The sequence below is a fragment of the Euphorbia lathyris genome, chromosome 8 (genome assembly GCF_963576675.1).
Source record: "Euphorbia lathyris chromosome 8, ddEupLath1.1, whole genome shotgun sequence".
NCBI classification, from domain to species: domain Eukaryota; kingdom Viridiplantae; phylum Streptophyta; class Magnoliopsida; order Malpighiales; family Euphorbiaceae; genus Euphorbia; species Euphorbia lathyris.
Genome location: NC_088917.1, coordinates 52,085,841 through 52,100,702, shown reverse-complemented (window position 1 = coordinate 52,100,702; position 14,862 = coordinate 52,085,841). Strand labels below are relative to the sequence as shown.

The 14,862-nt window shown below is 37.8% G+C and overlaps 1 protein-coding gene across 2 annotated transcripts in view; it reads right to left on the bottom strand.

The window, feature by feature from the left end:
• LOC136202338 (dicer-like protein 4) overlaps window positions 1-14,862 on the bottom strand; it is a 47,430-nt gene that overhangs the window by 29,681 nt on the left and 2,887 nt on the right. Inside the window, exons 4-8 of one of the 2 annotated variants that reach the window (XM_065992896.1) lie at window positions 14,121-14,261; window positions 12,377-12,449; window positions 10,696-10,760; window positions 9,970-10,113; window positions 9,349-9,477 (exon numbers count right to left, since the gene is read on the bottom strand). In XM_065992896.1, the coding sequence (XP_065848968.1) occupies window positions 9,349-9,477; window positions 9,970-10,113; window positions 10,696-10,760; window positions 12,377-12,449; window positions 14,121-14,261 (552 nt within the window). The remainder of the gene's footprint in view (window positions 1-9,348; window positions 9,478-9,969; window positions 10,114-10,695; window positions 10,761-12,376; window positions 12,450-14,120; window positions 14,262-14,862) is intronic. The other variant, XM_065992897.1, reaches the window with a different exon arrangement.

Sequence of the window (14,862 nt, the reverse complement as noted above, 5' to 3'; positions counted from 1 at the left end):
TGTTCCTTTTCGAGTTCAACACGAACAGAAGTGGTTTATCTAGACAACTCATGGTCAATGCAACGTAGATTACGTGATTTCAATAGGAACAATACAAATTCGTTTATCTGGAAGGACTCCAATGACGAAATTTGAATTGCAGTTGTCTTTTTATGGCTCTGAATTTGTGGGTGGGAAGTATTGATATTTCATTCAATATGTGGATTTGTACGGGGTTCTATTCCTCTGTCTTTCTGCTGTATTTTTTCCTTCAATAATATATGCTTTTATTTTATTTTATTTTAAAACGGAGCTAAAATAATCTAAGAAATAAGAGCTTAAACTTGTTGCATTTGATCTTTTCCAAGAACTCTTTTCCAATCAATCTTTCTTATTTATTATAAACATAGTTCTGTTTTCTCCATTCCTTATATTACTGTTTCTTGTAATGCTCCTCTATTCTGGCAGTAATATTGCAGAAGTCTTTGGTCTTTGGTGTATTTTCCTTCTATATTCGTCTTTCCCATCTTAATTAAAGAAAGAAACAACAATACTTTATTTACCCAATTAATGTTATAGAAACTATAATTAATATCTGGAAACCAAATCAATACTTATGATACCATTTATTTAAATTACGTATCCTATTTCCAATATTCTTCCAAGTATTAATGTTTTCTACTCCCCTTCAAAAAATAGCTCCGTGAATTTCCAGAAAATTGTAGAAGCATACTTTCTCCATACCCTGTGCCTGGCCGAGGCGCTCGCCTCACTGCGCCTCTCTCAGGGAGGTCTGAGGTGCTAGTAGCTCACCTAGACGAGCGCCTCTGGTGCTTTTAATAACACTCGGTAATATATCTCTAAGCTGTATATACTTGTATTCTTTTTCCACAGCAACACTAATACTTTTTCTCTCCCATCAGTTCTACAGAACTGTTGGTGAAGGGGTCAGTCCTCCATAAACTTTCTTTTAAGTCTTGTAAGTAGTTATTTTCCATGACAGACTGTTTAAGGGCTATGATATTATTTAATTAAATTCTCAGAATAAAAGAGATGAAACAAATGAAATAGACAACAATATTTGAATGTGTTTGTCAACAACTTATTCCTGGTCGCCAAAACATGAAATCATCGAATTTTCTCAGCTTGCTATTATCCTAGTCCTTCTTAACAAAAATTTCTTATTCTTGTTTAACCAAATTAAAGTTAGAGGGGCGATTTTCGACACCATAGCTACCGAGAAGAGACATGATTTTACAAGAGAAGGTTAAACTCAATTACTTTCAAACAAATTTCTCATAGGCTCAGTGCACAGGCACCATACTTGGTATATTGTATATGTAATTAATGTAAAGCATCGTAATTAATGTAGAGCGTGCCCAAGGCTGCTCAAGGGCTACTTAGGCTGCTGTATGTCTAGGTTGCTGTAGGATAAGATGTCTTGTAGGGTAAAGATGTCTCCTTGTCATTAGGTAATATCACTAGTTAGTTGTGTATATAAATGTATGTGCATGTAATACAGACTTCGTAGAAGTACCAATACACAAATTACATGGTATCAGAGCTTAAGGTTCTGAGAAAAAAAATTTGTTTTGTTTTCTGGGTAGTATTCCCCAAGAGAGTTCAGTATCTGTCAAGAGCTTGGGTCTCTTGAGTTCTTATAGTTTCGGCTGTCACCTTATCTCACCACCCTCCCATTCCTCTCCTCCTCCTCCGATCAGCATTTACCCAGAATCCGGCCCCCATCTGACCAGCGCGTGGGCCTCACACGCCTCCAATGAGCTTCTCCTCCGTCTTCACGTGCCGGCCCATGGTGCCTCCTCCTCGGCTCGGCCTTACCTTTACAGCGTCGGAACTTCATTTCCAGCCACCCTGTGTGCTACCTTTGTCAAGAAAGTCCTCCTTTGAATCTGACTCTCTTCTAGCCTTTTCTTTCTACTGTATCTGGTTGTGGGATTTGAGTTACTGTGTTTTGGGATTTGATTGTAATACTGTCAGCGCCCGGAACCAGAATCACACCTTGGGGAACCGGTACGAAAGATCGTCTGTAGGTTTCTTCCTCCCGCACCCATACTCTAGTCAGGTCAGATTACGCTTTCTTAAGAGGAAGAGCACAGGTAAGCCAACCTTTTCTTCATCAGCCGATGATTCCCGTCACGTCAGGATAGCCATGTAAGAGCGACAGCAGCTTTGTAGTCAAAAGGAAGACGAGTGATTAAGAGTTGTCTTGCTTGTCTAAGTCATGTCTGTTATGCTAGTTCCTCTATAGAGCGGCAAGATCAATCCTTGGTCCAGGCTTTCCCTAAGCGTCATACCCGAAAGAGCCGAGCAAGTGGATTAAGGTAGCTTCTCTAGGCCATTTTAAGCTCTGTTTTCGCCTTTTTTTGTCGTGTCATAACCATTAGCCTTAGCCCACGTCAGGGTCAGAAGTTTTGGTCTGTCTGCCCATTCAAGCAAGCCAGAGCGGAAGGGGGGGGATAAAGGGTACCGGGTTAAAAGCCAGTAGCTATCCAGTCGAATGCGAGTCAAACTAGGGCACAAAAGCAAGACTAGTCCTCATGATGAAAGGCCAGGAGGGCGTGGGAATAGCAGACACAAGATCGGATTACGCTTTGACCCCACCTGCTTTTATTTTTGTATCGATCACTTCTCAAAAAAAAGATCTTTATCTTCCCTCTTTCGACGAGCATAGTCAGTATATCTAGCTATCATGCATCCTAGGGTAAGCTGTGTACTAAGTCTTTGCTTAACACACTCGTTCGTTATCAATCACATAACACGTGATTTCAGACTTCAAGTCTGCCAACTGACACTTAAGGCGAATCTTACCAATCGCCCTTAGGGAGTCCGCATTGTATCCTTGGATGGTCATCTTAGTGTGACTTAATTTACTGGTAGCGATTCCCTGGTGAGCTAGACAACGAAGAGGCATTCTATTTATGGCGGACCCCGGGTCTATCTGCACTCATGGTCACTTGGCCTCCCCAATGTACCTGGAAGGGTAGAGCGGCCTGTTATCTTTCATGTCACCCAGGGGTAGGTCGTCCTTTGAAAAGACTATGTTGGCGGCCCGGAACTCTCTGGTTGCCATACATTCCTCACTTTAGGCTTTTTCCCTTTACTTCAACCCTATTTACGTAGGTGTCTTCTGGGCTTGCGAGAGAGCTTTGACTACTGCCTTTCTGTTCTGGTTTCAGGAGAAAGACGTAGGAGGTCGAGAATCGAAATTCTGGAAAGAATAGTGGCCAATTGAGTCACCAGGTCATAGTCGAACGGTTCGTTCAGACTAGGGAGATTACTCCCTCCGGCGAGCTCTTTTCTTTGTTTTGTAAGGACCTTAGAGATTCTGCCAATCTCCTTAACACTTTTGTGCAATCACGGTGCTAATTTTTTCCTAACCGGGTGAGAAAGTTCGTCCTCCTCATTAGTAGGATCCGACTCGGAATCCCTAACTGCACTTTCTTCCTCTGGGGCTTATCCACTTTTGTGACGAGGACGGGTCCAACCCCCCTACACCCCAACCCCTCCCTTGAGCTACAGTTCCTTACCTTGAGCGAAGTTAGTAACGAAAGACTGTACAGTACAGTACAGATTCTTCCAGTAAATAATTGCTTTTTCTTCTTTTCTTGAAGTTTCCCCTATTAGATTGCTTTGTAAACTAGCGCCATTTCCCTTTAAATGACGGTGGGAAATCGCCAAACCTTTTGAATGGGGTCTCTCGCTTGTTATGTTATCTTGCTGGTTAAAACGGAGCTTACCTCTCTATGATCTAGCTTATTGAACTGCTATGCTAGGTCCAGTCAACCCTAGATCGGCCGTAGAAGGACATCTCGGCCGGCATCCTGCTCTCGAGGGAGTGGAGTCCAGGAGCGAACTCTTTCCATGCCTGGGCAGACCCTGGCAGACCCGAGCAGGGTCTGAAAGTCATAGTTCTCCGTTGCCCCAACCCAAGGAAGGGCATTTGGTAAGGAGCATTTTTTTTAGGGAGGGAAAGCGTGGTTGACAGGCAGGAAGCGACTGGACTGCTTTCATCAATTGATGCATATGGGCTGAGCCATTCCCATCCCAAGTGGTGGCCCGATGGGAAAGTCCTTGATTCGAGCAGTAAAGGCATTGAGCCAGTCTGTCTTTGCGTTTTCCTCGTGTAATGAAAGAGTGCGTGGATCGAACTTTCCACTTTTAAGTCGAAGGCAGGTACAAGTGAAAAGTGTGCTTTCCGTGAGTGAAGATGGATTGAGAAAAAAAACCTTAAGCGCAATGCTTGGAAATCATCAACTGCAAATGGGCAATAAAGCCCGAGAGTCAAGTAAGCATTCCTAGCTTTATGTTAAGTTAAATAGAAGATCTGTCTGCTCTCACCTTTTGCCTTAGAAAGAGTTCAACCTACTTGATTGAGGAAAAGGAAGAGGACGAGGCCCCTAGCAATGAGGGGAAAGGGGAGTGGGTAAGCGGGCCCCTTTGCTTTACTTTATACTTAACTTGAAGTTCAGCTTACTTGAAATGAAGGATAAGAAATCGGCTGAATGATTGAAAGACTTCTTTCTTATATGTGGGCCTCCCATCGGGGGCCCGCTATGCCAAAAGCGAGAGAAACCTCATCCCTCTCTTTCCTTTTTTCGCCCCCATGTCGCCACGCGGAAGGGCCATGGGAGTGGAGAAAAAGAGGTAAAAAGCTCTGGCCAAGTGGCAACGAATGCCGATAAGCAAGTAGACAAGTTGATTGATTGGATTGGAGGTGAAAACACATGGAAGTAGAAGTGAGAGTTTACGAAGAATAAGGGTAACTGACTGGGCTTGCGGAAGAAGGAACGGAGAGTCACGTGCAATGAAGTAGCTACTTGAACTTATTTTTGTAATAGCATAATGGAAAAGAAAGGGTTTAGAGAAAGGGTTTAGAAAGAAGGAAAAGAAAGGTGAGAATCATGCATAAGAAAGCTAGGGGCAAAAAGACTAGTGATAACGGAAATCCCAGACCTGTAACATAAATACTACACTCGCTAAAAAGGAGGAGTCCTGAAAGTCTATTAGAATCCCTCGGGAACAAATCAGACTTCATTCAATCAATCACTTAAGTATAGGCTTAGCAAAGACTAAGCAACTAAAGGCTTAGGGAAATAAAAGAGATATAGCTAGTACTTACACATTAGAAAGGGCAGGCCAACAAGGAATAGAAATAGCCCTTGACTTTAGTAGCACGAGGTCAGGTCAAATGGCAGGAGGGAGAAAATGAGCTGGAAGTTGGACATTGGGCTAAGTTCCAGGCCTAGTCCCCAGAGGGGGACGTTGAGTAGGCCAGCGCTGGTTTGATCCACAAAGGGAGTGGGACAAGGAGCTTTCCCTATCAGTTTAAGAAGAACTGATCCCGAGGCCAGTAGCTCTTGCACTTAGGGGACAGTCCAATAGAATAGTATAGTTAATTATCTATAGAATGCCAATAGGAAAAGAAAATAACTTTGAGGCAGCGGATGCGCTTCCAAAGCACAAGGCTACAACTCAACCAATTGGCCATGTACGGGAAGGTGCCAAACTTCCCACATAAACCGAAGATGATTCAAGTAGTACATGTGCCACCAGTTGGTCAGTAGGTTCCTGTGGTACAGAAGTCCAAGTCTGAGAAAAAAAGCCTGCCGAGGGAACATCTGTCATTAAAAAAAAGGACAACAAAAATTACCTTTTTCATCTTGAATCAGTTCAATGGCAGAGGGAAGTGAAAAGAAAATTGTCACAGAATTCACTTTAGCCTCGGATAGAAAATTAATTGGGAGTCAGAAGTATACTTAGTGGCAACAGTGCTAGCTTAGAAGACCATTTAAATGGTAATCCCCCACCTAAAGCAAATGTTGATGTTCATAAGAAACGGTTAATGTAGGATTATAAATTGTTTAATCAAATTCAAAACACTCTCGATCCCATTGTTGATGATGTTGTAACTCATTGTGAGACTATCAAGGAATTATGGGAATATCTGGAGTTTCTTTATGCTAACAAAAAGGATATGTCTCATCTTCGTATGTTAGTGTTAAGGATTTATCGTGCAGTATGTATGTTCCCATTGTGTCTGATGTGAAACAGATGCAGTTGTTGAGTTCTTTTTAGCGGGCTTAGGTCGTATGATATGGCCCATATAGGTAATCATGATGCATGTCTATCCACCTCCTCTTGTAGTTAGGTTATTGACTCTCGTACTACAGACCATATGACCGGCAACACAAGTATTCTTTATGTAATTGGACAAGGGACAACTCACCCAACATCTACTATTCCTTTTATCATCTGTTTTATGCTTACCAAATTTTCCTCTAAACTTATTATTTATCGGCCAGCTTACCAAAGACTCTTTAACTATTGTGTTATTTTCTATCCTACCCATTGTCATTTTCAGGGTCTTAGGACGAAGCAAATTATTGGTAGAGGGAACCTGGTAAATGGATTTATGCTATTGATTCAACATATCGTCAGGTGCCAAGATCCATTGCCTAGACAAGCTCGTCTCTTTTACAACTTCACTCTCAATTTGGTCATCCGTTCTTTTCCCGTTTTGCTAAAGTTATGTCCTAGTCTTCCGCATGATTGTACTCTGGAGTGTGAAGTTTGTCAATTTGCTAAGCATCGTAGCGTTTCGTATACTCGGCGAATAAAAAAACGTGTCGAGTCTTCATTTTATTTGGTGCACTGATGTATGGGGCCTGTGTCTTGTTGTGTCCAAACTTGGTTTTCATTATTTTTGTAACCTTTGTTGATAACTATTCTTGTATTACTTGGCTTTATCCTATGAAATATCGTTCAGAATTATTTACTATCTTTTGTGCCTTTCATGCTGAGATTCGCACTCAATTAACAAATCTATTTGTATTTTGCTAGGTGACAATGCTAAAGGATATGTTTCTAGCACCTTCCAATCATATCTTTCCCTACATGGTATTATTCATCAGACTTCTTGCATCATTACTCCTCAGCAAAACGGTGTTGCTGAACCTAAGAATCGTCACTTACTAGAAGTTGCTCGAACAACGTTGTTTTATATGCAGTTCCCAAAGCCTTTTGGACAAATGCGGTTTCCACTACATGTTTTCTCATCAACCGTATGCCCTCCTCGGTCCTTAACGGCCAGATTTCATACATCCTTGTTTTTCCATCGTCTTCTTTATTCCCTCTCGCACCTCGTGTTTTTTGGTGTACTTGTTTTGTTCAAGACATGTGACCCCAAGTCTCCAAACTTGATCCCAAATCACTCAAGTGTATCTTTGTGGGTTATACTCGGACTAAAAAAGGGTATATCGTTCACACTCTCCTTTGGGTCGTTATTTGGTGTCTGCTGATGATACCTTTTTTGAAAACACTCCTTTTTCTATGGTCTTGGCTCAACTCCTTCTGTTCATGCGTCAAGTCCTTTTGATGATGATTATTTGTTTATACTATAAGTGCATAAGACATTTATGTTCCTTCCGACCGGTTCTCCATCAAGTTTGTGCTCCGATTACCAGTGTTTCCCCTCCTGTTTCGTCTCCAAATCCTTCCCCATCTTCAAATCCTAACCTTGACCTTTCTATCCACCTACAAAAAGGTACCCGCCAATGCACTTGCCCAGTTTCTTCATTTGTATGCTATGATGCGTTATCACCTTCCTCCAAGTCTTTTGTAACAGCTTTAGATTCTGTTGATGTTCCTTCCTCCCTCTCTCACCGATGGCTTAAAGCAATGCAAGAGGAAATGCATGCTCTTGAACAGAATCATACTTGGGATCTTGTGTCTCGTCCGCCTCAGAAGCGTGTTATCAATTGCAAATGGGTGTTCACTGTCAAATTCAATCAGATGGTTTTGTTGCACAGCTGAAAGCTCGCTTGGTTGCAAAAGGTTATGCTCAGACTTATGCATCGACTATTTAGAGACATTTTCCCTTGTTGCCAAACTTTCTTCTATTCGATTGTTTGTTTCTTTGGCTACCACTTACAATTGGCCGCTTTACCAACTCGATATCAAGAATTCCTTTCTGAATTGTGATTTAATGGAGCAACCACCTGGGTTTGTGGCTCAAGGGTAGTCTCGTAAATTTTGCAGGTTACGTAGGTCCTAGTATGGATTGAAGCAATCTCCACATGCCTGGTTTGGGTGATTCATGTTGCCGTCATCGAATTTGGTCTTCGTCGAAGTGCCTATGATCAGTTCTGGGTGCATTTACTAGTAATGTATGTTGATATTGTAATTAATGGAAATAATGAGACTACATTACAAAACTGAAAAAATTCCTCGGTACTTGTTTTCAAATAAAGGACATAGGACAATTGAAATATTTCTTGGGGATTGAAGTTTTTCTGAGCCATAAAGGAGTTTATCTCGTTCAAATTGATTGAAGCAAAGACTTGTGATGCACCTATGATACCAAATGGGAAGTGGAAGACTGGCGATGGGGATTTACTTCCGAATCCAGAAAAATATAGACGAATCGTTGGAAAATTGAACCTATCTCACAATCACTCATCCTGATATTTCCTCTGTAGTAAGTGTTGTAAGCCAATTCATGTCATCTACTAGAACTTCACATTCGGATGGGATGGTGTAAGTCATATTCTAAAATACCTAAAGGGGACAAGAGTAAAAAGCAGAGCTATGGCACAAACTGTGTGTGAACTTGTATGGCTACGCAATCTTCTTGGTGAGATTGGGTTTGCTCAGACGAAAGTTATGAAGTTATAGTGTGACAATGAAGCAGCTATCTATATCGCCAACTATCCTGAATTAATGTAAGGCATTGCAATTAATGTAGAGCATGCCCAGGGCTGCTCAAGGGCTACTTAGGCTGTTGTAGGATAAGATGTCTAGGTTGCTTGTAGGGTAAAGATGTCTTCTTGTCATTAGGGGTAATACCACAAGCTAGTTGTGTATATAAATGTATGTGCATGTAATACAGACTTTGTAGAAATACCAATTACAAAAATTACAGTATATATAATTGACCAATGAGCTTCAGTTATAGAAACCTCTCTTTCCAACAAGCTAGTTGGTGTACCTCTACCAAGAGAATCTTCCAAAGCATAAAAGAACTTCCTTCACAAAGATCACATTTTAAACACTCATAACATACCCTTTTAACACATAATTAAGCATTGGTGTGCTTGCATAAATTTAAATGTGTGCTGAATCTGATTGACTACAAAAAATTAAGTCATTAGCAGTATTCCAGAAAGTTCAAATTATTGGGCATAAGCAAGTACTTGACACGTAAATTAACCAAAACCCATTCTTAACCTTGATAATTACCATTTCAGAAACCACAAATAAAGTGGATCTCAAATGCACGAATATTATATATAGAAGAAGCTAAGGCTTAGATACAACATATACAAGGCTGGATTAAAAACTGCAACTTACTTGTAATCCTCCCCAAATGCCAAGATTTTCCAAACAAAATATCACATTGGCATGGATTCTATTCAGTACTTTTTTGGTATTTCGAAGACTTTGACAATCATCTATCTTCTTGTGAACTTCTGATATGCACTGTCCTTATGACAACAAAACAGCAAGTAAACTAAGGTGCTTTTTAGTAAAATTGAAAATTAAGTACTGAAAAGGACAAGTACTGAATTTAAGTAATAAAAATTATAAATCCAGAAACAATTGAATGACAGAATTATTCAGTAATATAAATACAGTATTATATTTAAGGGGCATCAATGTTGTCTGTAGTACAAAAATTATTTTTATGCAAAATTTATGTAAATGGTAATATAAATTTATTTGAAGAGAACATAAATAGTTTTCATATAAACTGTAAAACATTATTGTTGATAAGTTCAGTTTAAAATTTAAAATTAAATATATTGATTAATCAGATTACAAGCTTTTTTACATAATAGGAACTTTTAGGTTATATTATAAACAAGCTAAAAACTAATAAGTGCTTAATTTATTACTTTTAACTTTTAAGTGTTGAATGAGGTCATCAAATGGAAATATATATATAATGAAATTATGGATATAATAGCATACCATGTGTTTTATCCCTGTCAGTTTATTACAACAAGTCATATAAGAACTGGATGTGCCATTTGTAGCAGGACTATATGTATATATTTTAACTACAGGAGATGCTACAAAATATTCCAGCTCTGCATTATCTTCAACAGAGTACACCTACAAAATTGGAGGCAAAACATATGTGAGATAGTTGTATTTTGGAACAACATCAGTACAGTAACATGTTGAGCCAAACTGCAGTAGAGAACTAGTAGACATAGGGAACTCAGATTTTACTTTGCTTATTTCGCTTTCCACTAAATTTATTGGAGAATTCAAAATAGGATCCAATCTAAAGAAATTCAATCTCAAATGTCATTTTCATGATGTTAAACAACTCAGGGTTTTGTTAATTCGAGACATACAAAGAAACTTATTCAATATCTCAGATATTAGAAAATATCAGAATTCTGAGCATGCTTCTCTATGAAATATCCATAAAAAATAAATCAATAAATAAATAAAATTATGCATTGCTTTCTAAGGACAGAATCTAGCTAGTACTTAAGGAATATTCTCATTACAGACATAATTCCATTAAATAGGGAAATTGAATTTGTAAGTAGTATATAGCATTCTTTGAGGCCAGAGTTCAAATTAAAATGAGTAGAATTCCAAGAAAAATGTCTGCAGAAAAAACAGAAAAAAAAGAACAGTTCATAAAACCAGTTAATATCAGAACAAGCATAGAAAACCTACCTTAGCATCGAGTAAATTTTCTAAACTGTTGATGCTTTTTGATAAATTAGCTTGATCGGAAGCACCTGAAAGACGGCATAAATGTGAACATGAGAGACCTCAACCACAACCAAAGAATTTGTCGAACAGCTGAAGATTTATGTTATTTACAAACAAGACACTGGACCATAAAAATTCTTTAATATCTAGCACCTTATTGCAAAACTTCTCAATGTGAGTTTCCAAAAAATTATATCAGGCTAAATCTAACCCAAAAGTAAAATTGAAGGTCAAACAGAATCATCCTCTATATTATGGAAGGAATTCAACATAAATGATTGTATTGCATCTAACATAGAACTGCTTTTCTAGGTGGAGTACAAGTGTAACGACCCGGTCCGGAGTGGCCGGTCCGGAGTGGGTGGCGCCAGGGTAGAAGGCCTGAGCAAGGAGCGGCCCTAAGGGATGGCGATGGGGGCAGGAATGAACTGAATCCCACATCGGAAATGGAGAGGGAGTGATTGGGGCTTATTAGTAAGATGTGAATCCAATACATGCAGACGCGTTTTAAAGCCGTGAGGCCCAATGTGTTGGAATTGGGCCAGAGCGGACAATATCTACATGGTATTGGACCAGGGTGTTACAACAAGAATCCGACATAGTTATTCCGGAGTATCATTTAATAAGAACAAAAGGTAGACTCCAAAAATTAACATGGCTACTTATAGTAAACAAAGCACTTAGCACAAATCAAGAAATAGTATTTATTTCCAACGCATGAATGTAAGAAATTCAAGGATTCATGTCTTTTGCAACTTCACCATTTCCAAACTTGAGCTGACACTCTGCCAAATAAGGGAAATGAAGCAAACAAGGAATAAAATTCTGACTTTTGTTATTGTTTAGTCATTATTATTTGGGTTTTGCTGAGATTAATGGCTACCTTATTCACTAGCCATAGTCAATCTTTTGAACCAAACCATTATAATTGGTTCAATAAGAAGGATTATTTTGACCAACACCAGCAGCCTTTATAACAGGTTCAATAAGAAAATAAGTTTTCAGCAGTAAAACGTTACCTCATTGTAATGGTTATATTAGCTATTTTTCAGTTTTCAACCATTAAAAATATTATTCTCAGAACAATATTTTTAACAAATTTTACATAATTTACAGTATGAAAATATCACTTCTACTTATGGGATGACAGTTACAATTCATATATAAAGAAACAGCTAGATGGATTATATAGGTTACATGATACATTGAATTCTATTATATCGTTATTTGTATTTCTCCTTCAAACTCAAAGAATTTATTTAATTGAAGACCATATGCATTCCAAATAATTTCATTTTATAAATAAATAGTACAAGCTCAACAAAGAATTTGTACACGAGGGATCTCATTATTAATTTTTCTTGTAGCAATAGAACATTTAGGATTTCTCTTTTTAGCATTAGAGAACATTTAGGATTTCTCTTTTTAGCATGAGGTTGAACAATAAACATCTATCTGTATACTTATAGACTAACTAAACCCACCAGATCCATTAACTTAATTTTTTCTTTCAGTTTTATGACTTCTTGGACACACCTAGCTCCCAGCTAAAGAGACATGCAACAATAGAAGAATGAAAATCTACACACCTTGATATGTAAAAGAAATCAATTAACGTTGTAAAAGAGATAGAGGTTTTTACCTTTCCCCACAATTGGAGATGCAGTCATGCCAAATATACGGGGTAATTTTCCATCATTTGATTTGTAGAAGACCTACATTCATCAAGATATTCAATCAGACTTGCATAAAAATAAGAGTGGGAAATATTATATGCATAAGCTATTCTGTGTGCATGCACAAAGGTCTGGTCACGACATAGTTGTTAAAGGCGCAAGGCGCGCTAAGGCGCTAAGGGGTCCTGGAGCCTAGGCTCAATGCGAGGCGCCTTAGGAACAAGGGGCGCATAAAATAAAATAAATATATACTCTTTTACTAGTTAAGCATCAACCAAAAAAACACATCTCGGACCATACAAACAAAACAAAACCACATAAAAACATAATACTAAATCATAAATGTCAAAAACATCAAGTTAAGTCATACTTCATAGAGACATTAACATATACTTAACGTTTTAACCTAAGTACCTAACTATAACTAATGCTACTAAACTAGTAACCATTCATTGTCGATCAAAAAGAACACACGAAAAAATAATAATCATCATCATACATTTAGTTCTTTACGTGACTGCTCTTCTTTCTTTACATGAAAGCTCTTAATCCTTCTCTATTCTTTCTATATTTAGTTATGACTCTTGATATTCTTATTTAGATCAAAGGTTAAGATTGATCTTATTTAAATTAAATTATTGGTTGAGACTAATCAAACATTTATTTTACATAAACAGTAAAAAATAAAAAAATAAAAACCTAGTGAAAACTGTAAGGCGTGCCTTGATCCAGGCTATGAGGCACAAGCCAGGCGCACAAGGCAAGAACCTTTTGTACAGCGCCTCACTTTCTGCACTCAAGGCTCAAGACCTTGAGCCTTGAGTGAGACACGCCTTTAACAACTAGAGTCACGATTTGTGAATCATTGACTCCATTTCAAAAAAAAAAAAAAAAATGGAACTTGAACCAAACTACCATAAAGAATGGTTGAGGTACAGCTCAATGAACCTGTTTGCCATTTTTAATTAAAAATTTAATTTTTAATAAGATTTGGTTTGAAAAAAAAAAAAAAAAAAGAACTTGTTATTGAACTTTGAAATTACAAAGTAAAATGGAAACATGTTTTATTTGAATAGTTTTAATTTAACAATAAATAATTGTTCACTTTAAATAGGTCTTAGAAAAAATAAGTTGCCTATAGGTTTAGAGGAAGCAAAACCCAAGTTCTTTTAACTTTATTTTATAACCCTCTCGCCTCTCAATCAATATATTCAAAAGTTGAGCCACTCATGAAAAGTAATTCTAGTCCATCTACTTAGAGATCAACTAATATGAGAAATATGGTCTAACTGATTGACCATGATAAACATAATTAAACTAATAAATTAGTATTTATTCTATTTCTTCAAAACAATAGAACATGTAATTTTATGTTTCTAAATTTATTGATTTATTTTTTATTTAAAAAATCAATTTATATGAAAAAATATGTCTAGGATTACAAATTTATTTTAAAAATAGTCTTCATTTAAAATAATTATTCAACCAACACAAAATTATTTTCAACCATTTACGTTTTAAATAGTCTTAATACTAATACAAAATTTCGTAGTTATAGTTTTTTATTTTGCTTAATAAATAATCTATGAACAATAGGTTCTAATTCATTAGAAATGAATCTGAACCGAACTGCCTTCACACGGTTCTGATAAGCTTTGACTAGTTTTGGTTTCAACAAGCCCTTGACTGTAAGTACAGACATAAACTTACTTTCATGATTTGTGCATAAGGATGATTGCTTTTGAATTGAGCATGATGACACTCATCAAAAATCAAAAGAGATATGAACTCCATCTTGATGAAGCTGTGACTTAAGCAAAGGAGTAGTTTCTGAGGAGTCATGACAAGAACCTGCAGAAAACATTCAGACGTCCATAGACAATTACAAACATTAGACAATAGGCTTGTTTAGTAGCAGAAAGTAGATTTTTTGCTTTTTGCTTTTTTTTCCAGTTTCATATGTCCTCTTTCCCATTATTTTCTCCTTCGTTCTACTACTCTAATTTATGCCTTGGCGCAACGGTAAAACGTTGTTGCCGTGTGACCAGAGGTCACGGGTTCGAGTCTTAGGAGCGGCCTCTTGCCAATTAAATTGGCAAGGGAAGGCTTGCCCCCAATACACCCTTGTGGTGGGACCCCTCCCCGGACCCTCGCTCAGCGGGGACGCGTAATGCGACCGGGCCGCCCTTTTTTAATGGTGCTTATAACAATGGCAGGACTGGTGGTGGAAGTAAAGTGATATTCAGCCATTGACCTGGTAGTTCTGCCAGTGCTAGTAAGGGTAGCATCGAAAAGAAAATTTGGGATGTGTTTAATTCGAATACAACAAGAGGTTACAGGAGAGAATGATAAAATATAAATGACAATTATTTTCCAACAAAACTTTGCATTAGCAGTTAGAAGAAGTTTCCAGTATTTCATTTGACAAATTATTATATCTGAATAATAAAAC